Consider the following 22,074-nt stretch of genomic DNA (forward strand, 5'->3'; position numbering starts at 1 on the left):
GACTGGGAGTGGGGAACGAGAGAGAGAGAGACTGGGAGTGGGGAATGAGAGAGAGAGATAGAGACTGGAAGTGGGGAATGAGAGAGTGACTGGGAGTGAGGGTGTAAAGGAGGGAGAGACGGGAATATAGATAAGAGAGAGTTTGAGATTGAGAAGTGAAAGGTGAGAGAGAGAGATCAAGAAAGACTAGGGAATGAAGGGTGAAAGTGACTGGGGAGTTGGTGTTGGCATAGGGAGGGAGAAAGAGAGATTGGAGAATGGGGGGTTGGGGGAGTAAGTGAGAGAGAATGGAGAATTGGGCCGTGAGAGAGAGAGAAAGAGAGAGAGAGAGTGTGGAGAATTGGGGTGAGAGAGACTGGAGGATGGCAAAGGGTGGTTGGAGTACAGGGTGATCCCAACGGCTTGTGTTCAATTCCTGCCCGGCTGAGTTTACACAAAGGGTTCTCCTTAGTCTCTCCCCTTACCTGAGGATGTGGTGACCCTCCAGTGATGCACCACCGTCTTCTCTCTAACAAGAGAGCAGCCCAGTACTCTGGAAAGACTATGGTGTCTTTTACCTTCGTTTTACAGAGTGTTGAAGAACATAAAAACAGATCTGTGCCATTCAGCCTGCTGAGTCTGTTCCACCATTCTAGCTCATGACTCTATCTTGGCACTATTTCTCTGTATTGTTACCATATCCCTTAATATAATTAGTAACTGCTATGTATTGATCTCTGTCTTGATTATACATGGATTTTAAATGCTTATATCCCTCCAGGAAGTAGAGGGAAGCTAAAGAGGGCAGGAGGAGGCAAGGGGAGACTGTGAGGGTGTAAGGAGGGATTGTAGAGCAAGGGAGTGTGCAGAAACGGTGGGGCAGAAGGAATATAAGAGATAGAGGCAGCAAAGAAAATAGAACAATGTTAAACTGGTCCACAAATGCTAGCTAGGGCCCAGGAAAACCTGAATTTGCTGATTGTTTGCAAACAAATGTGGAATATCTAGCTTAAAGCTGTTTATGTTCAGGAGCTCCTATTTGTGGAAAACACATCAGATGCTACTGTAGTGAACATTCTTATCAATTTAAATTTGTTTCTTCAGATCAGAGTTATTCAAAAAGTGGTAGTGACTGCATGGTTAAAGTTTTTGTGCATGTATATGAGATGGCAGGGCATAACCTGTAGCCTTGCCATTTTGTGGAAGGTGTTTGGATTGATGGCTTTTTGTGTGTAGAAGTTATTACTGTGGAAATGAAATTGTTGCAAACTTATTTCTGTTTTCTTGTCTGATTTACAAACTGTGGCGTCTGGGAAATTAATGCTTTTCTTGCTGATTGTGGCTTTAACTTAAATGGTGGGAAGATAATAATTGCAAATATTACATAATTCATCTAACTCTGCTACTGTGTGAGTGCAAACATCCACACACCAACACAGATAAGAAGGTGGCAGAAGATGCAACAGCATGGTAATAATGGAGGAGTTACTGAGAATGAAAAAAGGGCCCCTGAAATGTAGCCCCAAAAATCAAAAGATAGCTTGAGAAAATCTCCAGAGGAGTCCTCATTTTTAAAAAACTGCAGCATCTGCAATATTTTGCCTCTTTTTGCTCTATACTGGGACTTTGTAAATGTGGTTAGTTACAATTTAAAATGGGAAAGTCTTTACTAGTCACTTGTAAAATTTAATATTTCTGTTATCAAAGTTATTTTGGGTGGCTTGGTGGCTCAGTGATTAGCACTGCTGTCTCACAACACCAGGGACCCAGGTTCAATTCCACTGGAGTTTGCTCATTCTCCCTGTGTCAGCGTGGGTTTCCTCCGGGTGCTCCGCTTACCTCCCACAATCCAAAGATGTGCAGGTCAGGTGAATTGTCCATGCTAAATTGCCCATAGTTTCCAGGAATATGCAGGTTAGATGCATTAGTCAGAGGTAAATGTAGGGGAATGGGTCAATATGGACTTGTTGGGCCGAAGGGCCTGTTTCCACACTGTAGGGATCTAAATCTAATCTAAACCCACTTGGACGGTTAGTAATTATATATTATTGAGGATCAGTGGGCTGGTGTTAATTTATTGGAAGGTCTTTGCCTTTTTTAAAGTTGGAAATCAATCCAAGGGTCATTCAACAACAGAATATGTCACTGTCAGGTCAGAGAGTCATACAGCACAGAAACAAGATCCAACTCGTCCGTTCCTAAACTCAACTAGTCTCATGTCCCTACTTTTGGCCCACATCCCTCTATCGGGCTTATGCCCGAAACATCGATTCTCCTGAAGGGCTTATGCCCGAAACGTCGATTCTCCTGTTCCTTGGATGCTGCCTGACCTGCTGCGCTTTTCCAGCAACACATTTTCAGCACATCCCTCTATACCTTTCCTACCCATGTACCTGTCCAAAGATCTTTTGAATGTTAAAAGTCAAGATATGAGATGACCCTTTGTCTGCTGGAGATTTAAGCTTTATGGATGTTGCTGGTGGCCTGGACTTTGCATAGGACCCTCTTGCACTGAAAGGGGCCTCTTGCACTCTGAATGACTGAGTCGCGGGCCTTTGTCTGACAAAGGTTGTAATGTCTATCAGAGTGAAACCTGTGCTTTTGATAGCTTTTTTAAGTAGAGACAAGGAACACAAAGTCAAGTTTGCTAAATCTATATAAAATAATTTATGGTTCTTAATTCTGGGCACCAGAAGAGGCTATAACAGTGGGAGCAGAGAGGTGGGCGATAGGGTTCCCAGAAATAGCAGATGTGCCAGGGTGTGTGATTTCAAAGCCCGAGCTTGTCCGTGCGTCGCTCCCGAAAGAGAAAACATTGATGCCATAGTGACCGGAAACTCCTGGAGCTGTGCACTTCGGCCTGCTACCTGGGATGGGGAAAAGAAGGAGCTGGTCGGTCTCAATGCTTGTTTCATGGGAACATGTTCAAATTTGATGGCGGATGAGATTGCGTTGTGTGCATGAATTAGCAACTTAGTCTGCAAAGGTTCCATGTTCCCACTGTCGTATCATTAGAATACACTCTGGACTGTCAGGGTGGAATAAATATTCATACCACACTGATGAAATAAATCACCTTCCAATGTCAAAGGCAAAAGCCAGGTAGAATACCCTTTCACCTAAAAAAAAACACATCCAAGATCTTTACAAAGTTGGCTTATGAACATGCAAACATTTCAGGTTCTATCCTGAGTGTACCTCTGTTGGAAAATGCTGGGAGGGGTGGTGAGGGTGCTTTGACAGTAAGAAACGATGCAGCCAGACTCTGTCAGTGCAGAGCTGGAATGTCTGGCGATGTCTCGCAGCCTGGCCAATTCAGTGAGCTATCTTGTGCAGGGGATCTCGCACAGTGAATCAGTGATTGATCAGGGCCTCTGCGATTTCCCACAGGCCTGCACTTAGTGCTTCATCAGCTGAACCTCCACTGTGCTACCAGAACCCATGACACGCAGGTACTGCTGCTGATGCAGACTGACATTCAGGGTGGAGCTCAGCGGTAACCCTGTGCTGGTCCTGCTCCTGATGATAACTGAACAATCCCTGTGAAAGCCAGCCGTTTTGATTTCCTCTAGTGAATGCTAACTGCTTTTGAAGTCTCGCGTGCTCTCTTGTATTCTGTCTTTTTTAAACGTAGTGTTTATTTTTTTGGTCCCTCCTCCTCCTTCACCCCCACCCAACTTCTGTCTTCAGCAGCGTCACGAGGCCATGATGCGTCGTACTTTAGAGCGTAGTCAACAGCTCGAGCAGCGACAGAAGCGATGGTCCTGGGGAGGAGCAGGAGCACCTGCAGGAGCTGGGACTAGGGATGGTGAGTGAGAGAGAACTGACCGCATTGCAGCTCCCTCTCTGACAACGTGATAAGTGTGTATGTGTGAGAGAGAGAAAGCATCTGAGCCTTTTTAGCACTCTGAAATTTTTACCTATCATCACAACAGTTATCATCAGAACTCCTCTCTGACTTTTATTTTTAACAGGGTGTAGCAATGGATGAAGGTTCCCTTTCTGTTCACATTTTTCAGTCAAATTGAGCCGCTGGGGCAAATTAACCAATTAAATTCGAGCCATTTTTAAAGGGTGACTTGCAACTAAAGAAAATATAAGGAAACGAATTACTTTAAAGTCCGCCTCTTCTGTCACACAGTTGAGGCTGTTTTAGTTTCTGGATTAGTGGTGCTGGAAGAGCACAGCAGTTCAGGCAGCGGTTTTAGTGAATTGAAGCCTTGAGAGAAAGAAGAGAAAATACCCAGTGTCTGACAGTACAGGGCAGATGGATTCAAAAGAACGCTGAGGGTAAGTCACTGATCCTTTCTCCCTCAGGAATCTGCTCTTGAGCAGCTTGATTTTCTGAAGCCCCTTTTCTCTGCTGTTTACAATGACTGCAGTTACTGAGCTGTTACTGTGGGTTTAAAATGCAGTCTGATCACAGGAGTGGGAGGGAGGGGGAGGGATGGTTGGTCAGGATTTGACCCAGTGTGAGATGCAGCAGTCACCAGCTGTAAAACGCCATAAACGTATATCTGTTTTTAAAAAAAAAAGGTGGGGTGGTGTCCCTTAACACGACCCTGAAACTGGAATCTGGCAGTGAGAGGAAGATACTATTTTGAGCCAGAGAGATGCACTGTAAGTGATAAGCTGCTAGGTTCTGGGTGTTAATAAAAGCACCCCACCCCAGACCTGCAACATGTCCCCCACACACTCAGAGGGAGTTGAGTTCTCTGCTGTGTACTGTCTGCTGAAATGTTTTCTTTTCTTCTTGTTATTTAGCAACCAGATGGTTCGGCAGCTGACTGATGTCCTTTATTCTGATTGTGTAGGTGCATCAGAAAATACCCCACCCTGCCCTCTAGGTTTAGCGTTCAACAGCCCTCCGGCTCCTGAGACCTCTGGTGCTGCTGATTCCATTGCTGGTATTTAGAATCATTACTATGTACCTAGGTGTTTTAACACTCTTCCTGTCTTGTCCAATCATCTCACCAATCTGTTTTACCCACCCAGTGCTCTAATGTGCTTTTGTTTTGCTGTTTGTATTACTGCTTGAAATGTCGGTGCTCGGTAACGTTTGTGTTTGTGTGTGTCTGTGAGAGAGAGACTGGACTTGCATATATGTCTGTCTCTGTGTGTATGAATCTGTATACTTGTGTATCTGTCTGTGTGTGCCTGTCTGTGTATGTACCTGTATACTTGTGTGTCTGTGTGTACTTGTGTATGTATCTATGTGGATGTCTGTATGTGTGTTGTGTGTGTGTATCTGTCTGTGTGTGCACCTGTATGTCTGTAGGTGTGTGTGTTGTGTTCATGCGCCTGTCTGTCTATGTCGATGTGTGTTGCATGTCTGTGTGCATATCTGTATATCAGGGTGTGTACTTTCTTATTGATCTGTCATTGGCAAAGATGGTTCTGTATTATTTTAACAGTACAAGACTATCTTTTATCCAGCACTTGACTGAGACTGTGGTATGAGGCTCTTCTGCATGTCCTGTTCAATATGTTTGTGTTTTTTATTTGTTGTCAGTGTCTGTGTTGACATCTTGTGTACCTGGCGGATATTTGAATGGCCATTCTGAATGTAAATGCTCTCTCTCTCTCTTTCTGCCCCCCACCCCCACTCTGACTTTTTGCAGCACCAGACAAATTCTCAGTCCCTGCTGCCAATCTGCCCAGACACATGGAGTCAATGAGTGGCAAACTCCTGTCGCCCTCGACATCAGCCAACCCACAGCCCCCTGAGAAAGGCAAGTGGTTATCCAGTTGGGGTGAGGGGCTGGTACGCATTTCTGAGGGTTCTTTCATTCTGTTTAGATGGGTGTGCTCACTCCACGCTTACTGCATTACAGTCTCGATCAAGCCAAACATCAATACTCGAGTGGCCAGTCCATGCTCTCAGTTGAGTTATGAGTCCATTGATACATGGACTCATACATACACTGCTTTCAAATTTGGATGAAATGCTGGAGTTCCTGCATTGTGTGTATGTATACCTTTGTGCATGTGTCAGACAGAGCACACTTGAGCAGCCTGCTGTAATGGTGTTTTGGCAAAGTGATTCCTTGTTGGATCTCAGGGTGATTCTAAGTGGGTATGAGACCACTTCCTTTGGGAGCAAGGGCGGGTGCCGAGGAGCTGACTGTCACAGGTAGGTGTCCCTCTCTCCTCATGAAGAAAAGATTGTAGTCATTTATGATCTGTTGGAACAGTCTGAACGGGCTCCTGCTGTCTCAGTATTTCATCCTGAAACTGACCCCAGTCCATGGTCTATAATGAACACTGCTCTCTGGTAAGAGCACCAGCTACATTGTTGAACTGACTCTCTCTTTGGTTAGATTTAGCCATAGTTCTGCTGCCTTATCAAGTCGTGACTCTTACAAGGAACTCAATGCGATGCATTCATTTCTTATCTCACAAAATGGCTTTTGAAATGGGTTCAGCTCTTGAGAGGGTGGGAATACAGAATTTGTTTTTTTCTCTCTCCTGATGAGGAGTTAGAAGGTTTTTGTGATATTTTTCATTCACAAGCGGTGGACAAAAATTGGAGCCAATTTTGACGGAATGGCTGTTGTGCACTCACTGAGATTCCAGTCTTCCCCTCCATGAGGAAACAGGAAATCATGGGCACTCAGCAGATGAGAGAGGGGGAGGTCCTGTAAGCTTTTATTGCATGGTCCACAGTGAGTCCACCCCACCCCAAACACACACTTCTCCCCAACCTTCCCAATCCCCTGACTTCAAACAATCTCTCTCACCCACCCCCCAGCCCTACAGTTCCTGTTCCTCTTACCCCACCCCTACAGTCCCTCTTCATCTCACCCCACCCCAAACACTGTCTTATCCCAGGATTATGCTTCAACTCTGTTCAGACTGAACAGAGTTGTAACCTCATCACACAGTCTGCCGCTCACCACTCTCACACATACACACACTTGCTCACACACATAATTGCACACTGAATTGTACACACACTCATTCACACTCTCACTTTCTCACACACTCGCACAATTACTCACATTCAGGACCCACTGCCTTTACAGTATCTAGTGCCTTCGTGAATTGAATTGGCTGTAGACTGGTATCTGTGATGCTGAGGATTACTGGGCGAGGCCAAGATGCATCATCCACTCGGCACTTCTGGCTGAAGATTGCTGCAAACGTTTCATCCTTATCTTCTGCATTGATGTGCTGGGTTCTTCCATCATTGAAAATGGGGATATTTGTGGAGCCTCCTCCTCCAGTTCAATCGTCCACCACCATTCACAACAGGATGTGGCAGGATTGCAGAGCTTATCTGCAATGGAGCAGATCTGATCCATTAGTTGTGAGATTGCTTGGTTCTGCCTGTCTCTTGCTGCTCATGCCGTCTGGCCAGCAAATGGTCCTGTTTGGCAGCTTCATCAGGCTGACACCTCATTTTTAGGTATGCCTGGTGCTGCTGCCATACCCTCCTGCACTCTCCATTGAACCAGGGTGGCTTGATGGTCGTGGTTGAGTGGCAGATATACAGGACCTTCAGTTTGCAGATTGTGTAGGAGTACAATTCTGCTCCCACTGATTACAGCCATTTGCTGATATCCACTTTAGCTTGAAGAAAACATGTCAGTGTATCGTCAGAATATTCAGTATTATTTATGGGTTAACTGCACAAGATTCAAAAATTAAAGAACAGAGTGTTAATCCAACTTTGCTTCCCCAAAACGTGCTTTGTATTTAATCTTGAGTCTTTCAAATGTCATTTTTCAGTCTGTACCTCCTGAATATACTTTTTAAAACTGATGAAAAAGGATTGGAGAAAGCACCTTGTTCCAGGCGCTACTTAGCGACTTGTGGGTTATAGCAACACCAGCTGTTAAGCAGCACAGTGGGGTGGCACAGTGGCTCAGTGGTTAGCGCTGCTGCCTCACAGCACCAAAGACCCAGATTTGATCCCCATCTCGAGTGACTGTCTGTGTGGAGTTTGCACATTCTCCCTGTGTCAGTGTGAGTTTCCTCCGAGTGCTCCAGTTTCCTCCCACAATCCAAAGATGAGCAGGTTAGGTGAATTGGCCATGCTAAATTGCCAAGTCGGGTAAATATAGGGTAGGGGAATAGGTCTGGGTGGGTTACCCTTTGGAGGGTCAGTCTGGACTTGTTGGGCCCAAGGGCCTGTTTCCATGCTGTAGGTAATCTAACCTAAACCACAACTTGAAGTGATGCTTTTTGTTTTTGAGGTTTTGTCAGTCAGATGATGGCTAAGTCCTCATGTTCGGAGATACAGAAAACAAACGACAAAAAGCAGTGGCTAGAGTGGGAGAGGGTAATTGGTTTCAAGAGTCAAAGCATCATCTCCTGACTTCAATGAGAAAATACTGGGCCCAGTTAAAGGACTCACAATCTTGACTTGAATCAGGGTTGAAGGGAGGTGGTGAGAATTATTTGAATTGATGTTTGAGAATTCAATGCCAACAATCAAATGTGGAAGGTCATTCTCTTTAAATGCTTCTGTGTTGTTCACCTTCGGGAGGGGATTGAATCATCCTTACAAAGGGCTGCTTGCTGACGTGGTGGGTCAAGTGGCCGCTTTCTGTTTAGTCACCCGGAGCTACACCACAGCGTATTTTGTTCCCCTTTGTCATCACTCTTTCGCTGAAGACATTTCTCCCGAATTCCTGATTGGATTTCTCTGCGATGATCTTATCTTCACAGTAAGCAGTCCTGTTGTCCCCTGTGTTTGTGAAAGGATGAGCTTAACCCTTTATTTCCTTTTGGGCCGGATGGGACTCAAGGTTCTTTGTTCAACCATTTATTTGTACATCCATAGAAGATGTACACATCCAAAAATGGTAATGCCTCAAATCTTCCTTGCAAAAACAAATATGTTATACTATTTTCACAAATAACAAGCTTCCAATCAATTGTTTTTGCAGATGATAATTTCCAATCAAAAGGTTACACATTGACTCATCTATATCTCTACCCACCAGTCTTCCTGTAGTCTCCATTCCAGGCTAGTACACATGGCTATGCCATCCAATCTTATTCATATAAATACACATTATAGTATTATACAATCATATCATTATACATTCACACCTTCTGATAGTAAATGTATTTTTTATGTGTATGGGCAGCATGGTGGCTCACAGCGCCAGGGACCTGGGTTTGGTTCCAGCCTCAGGTGACTGTCTGTGTGGAGTTTGCACATTCTCCCCATGTCTGCATGGGTTTCCTCCCACAGTCCAAAGATGTGCAGATTAGGTGAACTGGCCATGCTAAATTGCCCGTGGTGTTCAGGGATGTGTAGGCAAGTGCATTAGTCAGGGGTAAATGTAGAGTAATAGGTAGGGGAATGGGTCTGGGTGGGTTACTCTTCGGAGGTTTGGTGTGGACTTGGTCAAAGGGCCTGTTTTCACACTGTAGGGATTCTAAATCTAAAAAATCTTTTAATTATAGACATTTACTTGTGATAACAAGAAAACCTGTACTATTTTTCCCCTTTCAGTGTGGAAACATCTTCTCTGTGCGAATTCTACCCTTCCATAACTTTGAGTACCTCTATCTGTTGCTCATCCAGTCTAGATTCTCGATACAGTGGAGACCAGAACAGTTCACCATACTCTGAGGGTAGTCTTGCTAAAATTAATTAACTTTGTAATAACAGTAATAGCTCGTGATCTCTGATGCAATTAGTTGCGGTGGGCAGTTCATTTCAGGTCTCTTTCATCCAGAAAACCTCCGCTAATGTGAATCTTCATTTGTCTGCTCTTTGTACTGTGTACTCTTGTGCTCTTTTCTCTGGAAGTTTAACTGTTTAGTGTCCCATGTCTGCTCTTGTCTAGTGTTGACTAGTCCCCAGAAGACCAATTCCAAGTCTGCACTCACTCCTTCAGGAGACAGGCCGGATGGCACAGCAGTGTCGCCGGGAGAGGCAAAGTCGACACTGACGTCAGAACCGCAGCAGGTAATCGAAAGAACCATTAATGTGTTGATGTAGCTGAGATTGTACATGATACCCAGAGGGAGCTCTGCATTTATTGGCGAAAATCACCTTATTGTTGGCATTTCATGTGCCTGGCCAAATGAATCTATCCTTGTTACAAGCTCACATTTGATTCAATAATACTTTACTCCGTGATGCTGTTTGCAAAGGAGATTCAACTGTGAAATGGATCTTGTTGGTTCGGATGGATCTTGACTTTGTGCTTTATGAAGGATGAGAGGATTTTGGAGAAGATGCTCAAAAGGTTTTACAAAAGTGGTCCCAAAACTCAATGTTCCGTGGATAGTTTACAGATCAGTTCTGGACACCGCATTAGATTAGATTAGATTACTTAGTGTGGAAACAGGCCCTTCGGCCCATCAAGTCCACACCGACCCTCCGAAGCGCAACCCACCCAGACCCATTCCCCACGTTTACCCCTTCACCTAACACTACGGGCAATTCAGAACATAGAACAGTACAGCACAGAACAGGCCCTTCAGCCCACGATGTTGTGCCGACCATTGATCCTCATGTATGCACCCTATAGAACATAGAACAGCACAGCACAGAACAGGCCCATTTAACATGGCCAGTTCACCTGACCTGCACATTTTTGGTCTGTGGGAGGAAACTGAGCACCCGGAGGAAACCCACGCAGACATGTACAAATGTACAAACTCCACACAGTCAGTTGCCTGAGGCAGGAATTGAATCCGGGTCTCTAGCACTGTGAGGCAGCAGTGCTAACCACTGTGCCACCATGCCGGATGTGGAAGCGTTGGAAAGGGTTCAGAGGAGATTTACTCGGATGTTGCCTGGTATGGAGGGATGGTATGATGAAAGGCTGAGGGACTTGAGGCTGTTTTTGTTAGAGAGATGATGGTTGAGAGAGAACTTTATTGATACATATCAGATAATCAGAGAGATAGATAGGGTGGACAGTGAGAGCCTTTTTCCTCGGGTGGTGATGGCTAGCATGAGAGCTTATAGTTCTAAATTGATGGGTGATAGATATAGGACAGATGTTAGAGATAGTTTCTTTGCTCAGAGTGGTAGGGGCGTGGAACGCACTGCCTGCAACGGTAGTAGACTCGCCAACTTGAAAGCCATTTAAATGGTCATTGGATCCACATCCAGGTTGGCTCAACATCGAGGGCCGAAGGTTCTATACTGTGCTATTATGTTGTATGTTAGTAAATTGCCTCCACCAGCCTCCCAGGCAGTGCCTTCCATATTTCCACCCCCTATGGATGATTTGTTTTCTCTCTCTCAGGTGCCCTCTAAACCACCACCATCTCACCTTCACCTTCTGCCTTAACATCTTAAACAAGTCTGCCCGTAGTGTTAGGTAAGGGGAAGAGATTTTCATCATCTATCCTGTCTATGCCTCTCATACCCCAATCAAATCCCCCCTCAGTTCCACTGCTCCAGGGAAAACAAATCCAGCCTATCCAGTCTCTCCTCATAATGGAGACTTTCCATCCTAGACATCATCGTGGTGAGCCTCCTCTGCACCCTCTCCAGTGCAAACACATCCTTCTGATAGTGTGGCGACCAGAACTGCACACAATATTCCAACTGTTGGCTAAACGGGCGGCACGGTGGCCCAGTGGTTGTCTCTGGCGCTGTGAGGCAGCAGTGCTCTGGGTTCAATTCCTGCCTCAGGCAACTGACTGTGTGGAGTTTGCACGTTCTCTCCATGTCTGCGTGGGTTTCCTCCCACAGTCTAAAGATGTGCAGGTCAGGTGAATTGGCCATGCTAAATTGCCCGTAGTGTTAGGTAAGGGGTAAATGTAGGGGTATGGGTGGGTTGCGCTTCGGCGGGTCGGTGTGGACTTGTTGGGCCGAAGGGCCTGTTTCCACACTGTAATGTAATGTAATCTAACCTAAACAAAGTTTTATTAAGTTGCAACAAGACTTCCCTCCACCTATTCCAAACCCCAGCTAATGAAGGCAAACATCCCATATGCTTTCTTCACTATCCTGTCTGCCTGTGCTGACACCATCAGGGATCTACCAAGGTCCCGTTGCTTCTCAGTATTCCCTAGGGACCTGCCATTCATTGTGTATATACTTCCCTCATTAGACCTCCCTGAATACATTGCCTCTCACTTATCAGAATTACATTCCATCAGCTGATCAATATCAGATGCAGCCTGAGACCATCATCCTATCAACAATGCCACCAACTTTTGCGTCATCTGTAAACTTACTAATTCACATTCAAATTGTCGATGCACATAACAGACAGTGTGGCTCCCAGGCAGCAATCCCTGTGGTACATCGCTGGTCACAGGCTCCCAATCACAATGTCAACCCTCCACCTTTTGTCTTCTATTTGTAAGCCAAATTTGGATACAGTTTGCCAAATTGTTGTGGATCCCATGGACTCTTACCTTCTGACCAACTTCCAGATAGGACCCTGTCAAAGGCCTTACATGTGAACCACACCACATCAACTGACCTACCCTGCACCTACCCTGCCCTTATCAATGTATTTAATCACCTTTTCAACAAACTCAATTAATTTTGTCAAGCTGGATCTCCCTCTAACAAATCTGTGCTGACTATCCCTGATCAATCCCTGCCTATCCAAGCGTTGATTGATCCAGTCCACAGAATATTTTCCAGTTATTTCCCTACAACTTGTGGGCGGCACGGTGGCGCAGTGGTTAGCACTGCTGCCTCACAGCGCCAGAGACCCGGGTTCAACTCCCGCCTCAGGCGACTCTCTGTGTGGAGTTTGCACATTCTCCCCGTGTCTGCGTGGGTTTCCTCCGGGTGCTCCGGTTTCCTCCCACAATCCAAAAATGTGCAGGTTAGGTGAATTGGCCATGGGAAATTGCCCGTAGTGTTAGGTGAAGGGGTAAACGTAGGAGTATGGGTCTGGGTGGTATACGCTTCGGCGGGTCGGTGTGGACTTGTTGGGCCGAAGGGCCTGTTTCCACACTGTAAGTAATCTAATCTAATCTAATCTACAACTGAGGTCAGACTAACTGGTGTGTAATCACCTGGGCTATCCTGGCTGCCTTTCGTGAACAAAGGAACCACATTTGCTATTCTTCAGTCATCTGACATCTCACCTGTGGGGCCAGCGAAGTATTAAATATCTCCGCCAGGGCCCCAGCAATCTTCTGCCTTGCCTCCCATTACAGACTGGGATACATCTCATCAGACCGTGGGGATTTATGCACAGTGATGCCCACTAAAACATCTAATCCCTCCTCCTTATTGATCTTAACATGTTCTAGAACCCCATCATCCCAACCTTGGCTACAATGTCATTTGCCTTGTCAGCCAGGGTTCCTCGGACTGTCTGCCTTTGCCCTTCACGTACTGGCCCAGAATTCTCTCAGTACTACTGTTAAAAGAGTGTGTGAATGTGGAGCACGAGTAGGCCACCCAGTCTCTGATGCCTACTACCCATTCAATAAGGTCATGACTGATGCATTATGACTTCAGCTGCACAATCTTGTCTACCTCAGATGACCTTTCACTCCTTTGTAAGTCAAGAACCGCTCGATCTCTGCTATAAAAATGTCTGTTACCCTGCTTGCTGTGCTCTCTGGGTCCTCAGTGAAAAGCTTCCTTCTCATCTCCTTGTTCGATGGGAGACCCATGCTTTTAAAACTGAGTCCCCCAGTTCTCAACTCTTTCCCATTCTTTCAGCTTCCACCCTGTCAAATCCCCTCAGACATCTCATATTTCAAGACGTTAAGTGTTAAAGATCAGATAGAAGCAAAAACAAAGAGCTGGAGAAACTCAGCAGACATTTGGAGAAAGAAACAGTTAACATTTTGAGTCCAATGACCCTTCATCAGAACTGAAAGGCATTGGAAAACAGTTTCGAGAACATAGGACATTACAGCGCAATACAGACCCTACAGGCCCTCACTGTTGTGCCAACCTGTGAAACCAATCCGAAGCCCATCTAGCCTACATTTTCATCCATATGTCTATCCAAAACCATTTAAATGCTTTGAAAGTTGTGAGTCTACTACTGTTGCAGGCAGTGCATTCCACCCATGTAGGGTGGCACAGTAGCTCATTTGTTAGCACTGCTGCCTCACAGTACCAGGGACCGGGGTTCGATTCCCACCTCGGGTGACTGTGTGGAGTTTGCACATTCTCCCTGTGTCTGTGTGGGTTTCCTCCAGGTGCTCCGGTTTCCTCCCACAGACCAAAGATGTGCAAGTTGGGTGAATTGGTAATGCTAAATTGCCCATAGTGTTACGTGCATTAGTCAGGGGGAAATGTAAGGGAATGGATCTGGGTGGGTTACTCTTCAGAGGGTGAGTTTGGACTTGTTGGGCCAAGTGGCCTGTAGAGAATCTAATCCACTCTCTGTGTAAAGAAACTACCTCTGACATCTGTCCTATATCTGTCACCCCTCAATTTAAAGCTATGTCCCCTTGTGCTAACCATCACCATCTGAAGAAAACGGCTCTCACTGTCCTCCGTGTCAAACTCTCTGATTATCTTATATGTCTCAATGAAGTCATCTCTCAACCTTCTCTCTCTCAAAAATAGCCTCAAGTCCCTCAGCCTTTCCTCGTAAGACCTTCCCTCCATAACAGACAACATCGTAGTAAATCTCCTCTGAACCCTTTCCAGCACTTCCACATCCTTCCTATAATGCAGTCACCAGACTTTTGAGGAGCAAGTAGATGATGATATAGAGACCCAGAAGACAAAGGGGTTGTTAATAAAGGGGGGAGAGAGAAAAGGGGACTTGTAATAGGGAGTAAATTAAGACGTGGGGTGGCATGATGGCTCAGTGGTTAGCACTGCTGCCTCACAGTGCCAGGGACCCAGGTTTGATTCCAACCTCGAGCAACAGTCTGTGTGGAGTTTATACATTCTCCCTGTGTCTGCGTGGGTTTCCTCCGGGTCCTTCCCACAGTTCAAAGTTGCGTAATTTAGTTGGATTGGCCATGCGAAATTGTCTGTAGAGTCCAGGGATGTGCAGGTTAGGTGGGTTAGCCATGGTAAATGCAGAGTTACAGGGATAGGGGAGGGGGTTGGGTCTGGGTAGGATGGTCGTCGGAGGGTTGCTGTGGACTTGTTGGGTTGAATGGTCTGCTTCCAGGGACTCTGATTGTATGAATGGAGAAATGGATCCTTTCTACTAAGCGCAAAGTAATGACGACAAACTCGAGGCTGGCGGGGAGTGGCGAGAATATATGAAAGATAGGGAACAGACAGTTTTTGAAGTTAGGCAGAAGTGCGTGTTGCAGATGCTGGAGATTAGCATCAAGATCAGAGTGGTGCTGGAAAAGCACAGAAGGTCAGATAGCATCCGAGGAGCAGGAAAATCAACGTTTCAGGCAAAAGACCTTCATTAGGAAATCGGGAAACATCGATTTTCCTGCTCCTCGGATGCTGCCTGACCTACTGTACTTTTCCAGTATCTGAAGTTAGTGACCTCAATCTTGAGACATCAAGGCTGTAAATTGAGGTGTTCTTCCTCAAGCTTGTGTTGTGCTTCATTGGAACATTGCAGAAGATCCAGGACAAGGATGTTTGCATGAGTCATTGAGATGTACCGCATGGAAACAGACCCTTTGGTCGAACCCATCCACACTGACCAGATATCCCAACCCAATCTAGTCCCAACTGCCCATATCCCTCCCAACCCTTTCTATTCATAGACCCATCCAAATGCCTCTTAAATGTTGCAATTGTACTAGCCTCCACCATTTCCTCTGGCAGCTCATTCCATACACGTACCACCCTCTGTGTGAAAAAGTTGCCCCGTAGGTCTCTTTTATACCTTTCCCCTCTCACCCTAAATCTATGCCGTCTAGTTCTGGACTCCCTGACCCCAGGGAAAAGACTTTGCCTATTTACCCTATCCAGGCCCCTCATAATTTTGTAAACCTCCGTAAGGTCACCCCTCAGCCTCCTACGGTCCAGGGAAAACAGCCCCAGCCTGTTCAGCCTTTCCCTATAGCTCAAATCCTCTGACCCTGGCAACATCCTTGTAAATCTTGTCTGAACCCTTACAAGTTTGACAACATCTTTCCAATAGGAAGGAGACCAGAATTGCACGCAATATTCCAACAATGTCCTGTACAGCCGCAACATGACCTCCCAACTCCTGTACTCAATACTCTGACCAATAAAAGAAAGCATACCAAACGCTGCCTTCACTATCCTATCTACCTGCGACTCCACTTTCAATCCACTACACCTCCAATTTTGGTGTCATCTGCAAATGTACTAACTGTACCTCTTATGCTCACATCCAAATCATTTATATAAATGACAAAAAGTAGAGGACCCAGCACTGATCCTTGTGGCGCTCCACTGGTCACAGGCCTCCAGTCTGAAAGAGAACCCTCCACCCACCATCCTCTGTCTTCTATCTTTGAGCCAGTTCTGTATCCACATGGCTAGTTCTCCCTGTATTCCGTGCGATCTAACCTTGCTAATCAGTGTCCCATGGGGAACCTTGTCGAATGCCTTACTGAAGTCCATATAGATCGCATCTACTGCTCTGCCCTCATCAATCCTCTTTGTTACTTCCTCAAAAAACTCAATCAAGTTTGCGAGACATGATTTCCCACGCACAAAATCATGTTGATTATCCCTAAGCAGTCCTTGCTTTTCCAAATACATGTACATCCTATCCCTCAAGATTCCCTCCAACAACATTCCCACCACCGACGCTATGATCACTGGTCTGTAGTTCGCTGGCTTGTCCTTACCACCCTTCTTAAACAGTGGTAGTACGTTAGCCAACTTCCAGTCTTCCGGCACCTCACCTGTGACTATCGATGATACAAATATCTCAGCAAGAGGCCCAGCAATCACTTCTCTAGCTTCCCACAGAGTTCTGGGGTAAACCTGATCAGGTCCTGGGGATTTATCCACTTTTATGCTTTTCAAGACATCCAGCACTTCCTCCTCTGTAATATGGACTTTTTGCAAGATGTCACCATCTATTTCGCTACATTCTATATCTTCCATGTCCTTTTCCACAGTAAATACTGATGCAAAATACTCATTTAGTATCTTCCCCATTTTCTGAGGCTGCCTTGCTGATCTTTGAGGGGCCCTATTCTCTCCCTAGTTACCCTTTTGTCCTTAATGTATTTGTAAAAGCTCTTTGGATTTCCCTTAATTCTATTTGCAAAAGCTATCTCATGTCCCCTTTTTGCCCTCCTGATTTCCTTCTTAAGTATACTCCTACTTCATTTATACTGAGAACACAGTCAGATAGGCTCTTTTTACCACGTACTGTGTCTACCAGGGTCTCAGGTACAATAGGGACAATGGGAGGAAATATTGGCCACCATTCAGTTCCTGATCACTGTCTGACAATGAGCCCTTCTGACAGCACCACTAAAATGTGCCAGTGGGCTCCACAAGGTTGTAATAAATTTGAAATAGTGAATTTGTCAATTGAATTTAATATATTTATTTCATCCAGCATGCGTCCTCAGGTTTGCTTGTGATGGGTACTTAGTGAGTTGGCAAGGAAGATATAAAAACAATGGGAGTGGGTGGGCAAAATGGATTGGCACAGAGCCTAAAGGGGGATAAGCGGTATGGTTGGCAGGCATGAGGTGACGGGCTGGCGTGAAGGGAGAGTGGGCATGAGGCTGGAGGGCCAACCTTCTTTTCTCTTATTCTTTTTGTTCCCAGCTTCCATGAAGTGCTGGAACACTAACGCTTTCATCTCGCTTGGCCCCACATCCTTTAATCTCTGAACGCTTTGTGGCAGGGAGGGGGAGGGGCAGTCCTGGCTTCCACGCAACATTGCTTTTCCAGAAAGAAATCTGAACTTTCAGGACACATTCCCTGATTTGCGGAGCCAGGAGTTGTCTGTCCTACCTTCCTGAGATGATAATGCCTTGACTAAATTTGACCTCTCCCAATACGGGTGAACACTGAGCACACTAGTTTGGTATTCAGTAGTTTGGTGTTTGGTTATTTCTGTCTGACTCAGTCAGTTCTTTGTAGTGTTAGTCAATCCTAGATGCAGTTACTGAAATAGGCCGATTGATATGTTATGTCTTGCATTTCGTACATCTTTCCAAGATGTAAAACACAACCCATTGGTCATCAAACCAATTTCTCGTCTGCCATTTTTCCCTTCAAATTGAACCCACCTTGCTTATTTATAATACAAATAATACATTTCCCCAAAGTCCCAAACCTAAATCTGCTTATAAACCAGGTCCATCAGCTAGGAGGTTCAAAGCTGCAAACAGGGTGTCTAAATATTGCCTTTGTATTTGAGACAGAATCCGATGTCAACACCGCACTGTATGCACGTGCCAAATGTTTTCTGTTCCAGCCTTATTTATGTTCAAGTTTGCCTGGATTCTGTAAGCAAATTTTTAACAAAATCGTTTCTTTTAGACCGAGAAAACGAAAAAGGCAAAAAGGCAGACATCCCCCGGGCATGTGTCAAGTGTGACGTCCACGCTCAGAAGATCTCAGTCTCCTGCAAACATGTCCAAAAGGTCCTCGTCACCTGCTGTGAAGTGAGTGGTCATGTTAACTGCCCAAAGGTCAACACGTGGCTTAGTATCCTCACTCTGAGACTTAAGGTTTATGGGCTTAGGCACCAGCAATAGGAGTGTGAATAATCATTTGGCCCATCAAGCCTGTTCTATCATTCAACATGAGCATCAACTCTGCTTTCCTATCCACTCACAAGAGACCAAAAATCTCTCTTTCCCAGTCTTAAATATGGAGTTCCTCTAAGATCGATAATTCCAAAATGTCACAGCTTTTTGGGTGAGGAAATATCTCCTCACCTCAGTCCTAAATGGTCATTGTCTTATCCTGTGCTCCATGTGTCTTACATCTCCCCCAGCAACCTCTCAGTATCCACCCTTCAAAATCTTGTAGGTCTCAATGGAGACCATCTCATTCATCTAAACCCCAGGGAATGTCAACTCAATTTGCTCATCTTAGGCAACTGTCTCCTCTCGGAGAAAGTGAGGACTGCAGATGCTGGAGATCAGAGCTGAAAAATGTATTGCTGGAAAAGCACAGCAGGTCAGGCAGCATCCAAGGAGCAGGAGAATCGACGTTTTGGGCATAAGCCCTTCTTCAGGAATGGTCCTGAAGAAGAGCTTATGCCCGGAACATCGATTCTTCTGCTCCTTGGATGCTGCCTGACCTGCTGCACTTTTCCAGCAACACATTTTTCAGCAACTATCTCCTCTCCCACACTTGTAGCTGGTCACTATTCTGCAAAATTAACATTACAGTCTGGCTCAGGACCAATAGCTTTTATTTTTAAAGTCAAAAAATGTGAAATCCGTGAGACTTCCTTAAAGAATGAAGCCACAAGTTTGTTTTCTGCACGAACAATAAACTGTCCTATGCAACATTAGAACAGTAATACAATCTACAATTATATAGACAACTTACTTCTAACACCCAGAATCAACATGTGGTAAATGTGGGAGTAGACAATGACAGCGCACATCAAATAGTCAAGCCATATCCCATGGGTTTATCTGTAAGTTCTCCCTTGAAGCTCCCTCTTGAGCTACCATGTCATGGACTGCCTCAGCCACCTCTTCCACACTGGTAAACAGTCTTGCCTTCTGGTCAAGACCTGCCCCGGACATTGAAACTCACTCGAGTACTAATTTATAAGCATGAGCCTAACTTCTCACTGACAGCTAGCTTGGCCAAGCTAAAACTGCTCCTGGGATTTTCCCTGAGCTCCAGTCTTGGTCAGTTGCATCAAATAATGCTGCTTGTGAGCTTTTCAATTCCCACCCTGTCAAATAAGTCTGACTAAATAAGTTCTGATTAAATAAGTCCGCCATCCATTTGTTTGACCCTCATGCTTCCCCTCGTGCACAACCTTGAGAACATGACCAAGAAGATAAATGAGGCAAGAGCAGTAGACATTGTCTGTGCGGACTTTAGCAAAGCCTTTGACAAGACTGGTTAGTAAGGTAGATCACATGGGATCCAGGGAGAGCTAGCCAACCAGATACAAAATTGGGTTGAGACTAGGAGACAGAGAATGATGGTAGAGTGTTTTCTTGGTCCGGAGGTCTGTGGCCAGCGTTGTGCTACAAGGATCAGTGTTGTGTCCACTGTTGTTTGCCATTTATATAAACAATTTGGATGAGAATATAGGAAGCATAGTTAGTAAGTTTGCAGATAACACCAAAATGGATGGTACAGTGCCGAAGATTATCTAAGATGGGATCTTGATCAGCTGGCCTGGTGGGTTGAGGAGTGGCAGATGGAGTTTAATTTAGATAAGTGGGAGGTGTTGCGGGACTTGGTTCATGATAGGACCCTGGAAATGTTGTCAAACAGAGACTCCTAGGGGTGTAGGTCCATAGTTTCTTCAAAGTGGTGTCGTAGGTAGACAGAGTAGTAAAGAAGGCATTTGGTATGCTTGCCTTCATCAGTCATAGTATTGAGTATAGGAGTTGGCATGTCATGTTCTGGCTGTACAGGACCTTGGTGAGGCTACTTTTGGAGTACTGTCTACAGTTCTGGTCACCCTGTTATAGGAAAGATGTAATTAAATTGGAAAGGTTGCAGAAAAGATTTACCAGGATGTTGCCAGGACTGGAAGGTTGGTGCTATAATGGAAGGTTGAATAGGCTGGGACCTCTTTCACTGGAGTATAGGAGGTTGAGGGGTGACCTTATAGAGGTTAATAAAATAATGAAAGGGATAGATGAGCTAAATAGCAAAAGTCTTTTCCCAAGGTTAGGGAAATCCAAAACTAGAGGGCATAGGTTTAAAGTGAAAGAGGAAAGATGTAAAAGTGACCTGAATGACAACGTTTCCACACCGAGAGCGATGCATACATGGAATAAGCTGCCAAAGGAAGTGATAGAGATGGGTACAGTTACAACATTCCAAAGACATTTGGACAGGAACGTGGATAGGAAAGGTTTAGAGGGATATGGGCCAAACACAGGCAAATGGGACTTGTTCGGTTTGGGAATTCTGGTCGGCATGGACGAGTTGGACGGAAGGGTCTGTTTCCGTGCTGTATGGATTGTACAGCATTGCACCTTTCTCAGGTTGCAGGGATTTTTTTCCAAGTCCTGACTCCTACCGCTTAGCTGCCTATTAATTCCTAAAACCTCCTTTCGAATTGTAATAGCACAGAGGCATTCAGACATTCTGGACTCTTCACTGAGACTACTACAAAGTCTGATCTGGTTCAACTGCCTTCTCAGTGGAACAGTACAGTTTGTAAGTTACGTATAACAAATTGAAGAGACATCTAATTCATCTGGGCCGATATCGGTAAAAGTGCCTTGCTATGCACTGTTTTCTTCTTCAGCAGTAGGCAGGGATGGAATACAGTTTGTGGCAGCCATAGACATGAGGAACTAACGAATCGGGACAGTTGGATGGCTTGTCTCAGTTCCCTGCAAATTTTTTAGATTTTATTTTAAGAAGCTATTAAGCACTTTAGATTTCAGCTTTCACACTCCTACCATTGTGCCCTCTCAGGGCACCCATGCCAGGTTGTGTTTGCAATCCAGTCAACCACCCCAATACCCGTGTTCCCACTATTCCCTTCCCATAGTCTCTCAGTCAGTATTCACTTCAAGTAAGCGTCAGGAGCCACTTGGAAATGGAAAATAAAATGGCCTTTAAACACTCTAACACAGCCCATTTGTAGGCACTTGAGAATGAAACAAATTACGATTCATAAAATGCATTCAAAGCATTTAAGTTTAAAAAATCACACAACACCCCTGACAATCACCTGATGAAGGAGCGTCGCTCCGAAAGCTAGTGTGCTTCCAATTAAACCTGTTGGACTATAACCTGGTGTTGTGTGATTTTTAACTTTGCACACCCCAGTCCAACACCGGCAGCTCCGAATCATCAAAGCATTTAAGTGGTCAATCAATTATAAAAAATAAACTTCTACTCCAAACCCACATCATAGAGTCATAGAGATGTACAGCATGGAAACAAACCCTTCGGTCCAACCCGTCCATGCCGACAAGATATCCCAACCCAATCTAGTCCCACCTGCCAGCACCCGGCCCATATCCCTCCAAACCCTTTCTATTCATAGACCCATCCAAATGCCTCTTAAATGTTGCAATTGTACTAGCCTCCACCATTTCCTCTGGCAGCTCATTCCATACACGTACCACCCTCTGTGTGAAAAAGTTGCC

The 22,074-nt window shown here is 45.2% G+C and overlaps 1 protein-coding gene across 1 annotated transcript in view; it reads left to right on the forward strand.

The window, feature by feature from the left end:
* LOC122554875 (MAP7 domain-containing protein 2-like) overlaps positions 1-22,074 on the forward strand; it is an 86,454-nt gene that overhangs the window by 37,177 nt on the left and 27,203 nt on the right. Inside the window, exons 4-8 of the mRNA XM_043700231.1 lie at positions 3,670-3,787; positions 4,794-4,886; positions 5,601-5,711; positions 9,786-9,907; positions 18,299-18,423. Of these exons, the coding sequence (XP_043556166.1) occupies positions 3,670-3,787; positions 4,794-4,886; positions 5,601-5,711; positions 9,786-9,907; positions 18,299-18,423 (569 nt within the window). The remainder of the gene's footprint in view (positions 1-3,669; positions 3,788-4,793; positions 4,887-5,600; positions 5,712-9,785; positions 9,908-18,298; positions 18,424-22,074) is intronic.

This window comes from Chiloscyllium plagiosum, chromosome 12 (genome assembly GCF_004010195.1).
Source record: "Chiloscyllium plagiosum isolate BGI_BamShark_2017 chromosome 12, ASM401019v2, whole genome shotgun sequence".
NCBI lineage: Eukaryota > Metazoa > Chordata > Chondrichthyes > Orectolobiformes > Hemiscylliidae > Chiloscyllium > Chiloscyllium plagiosum.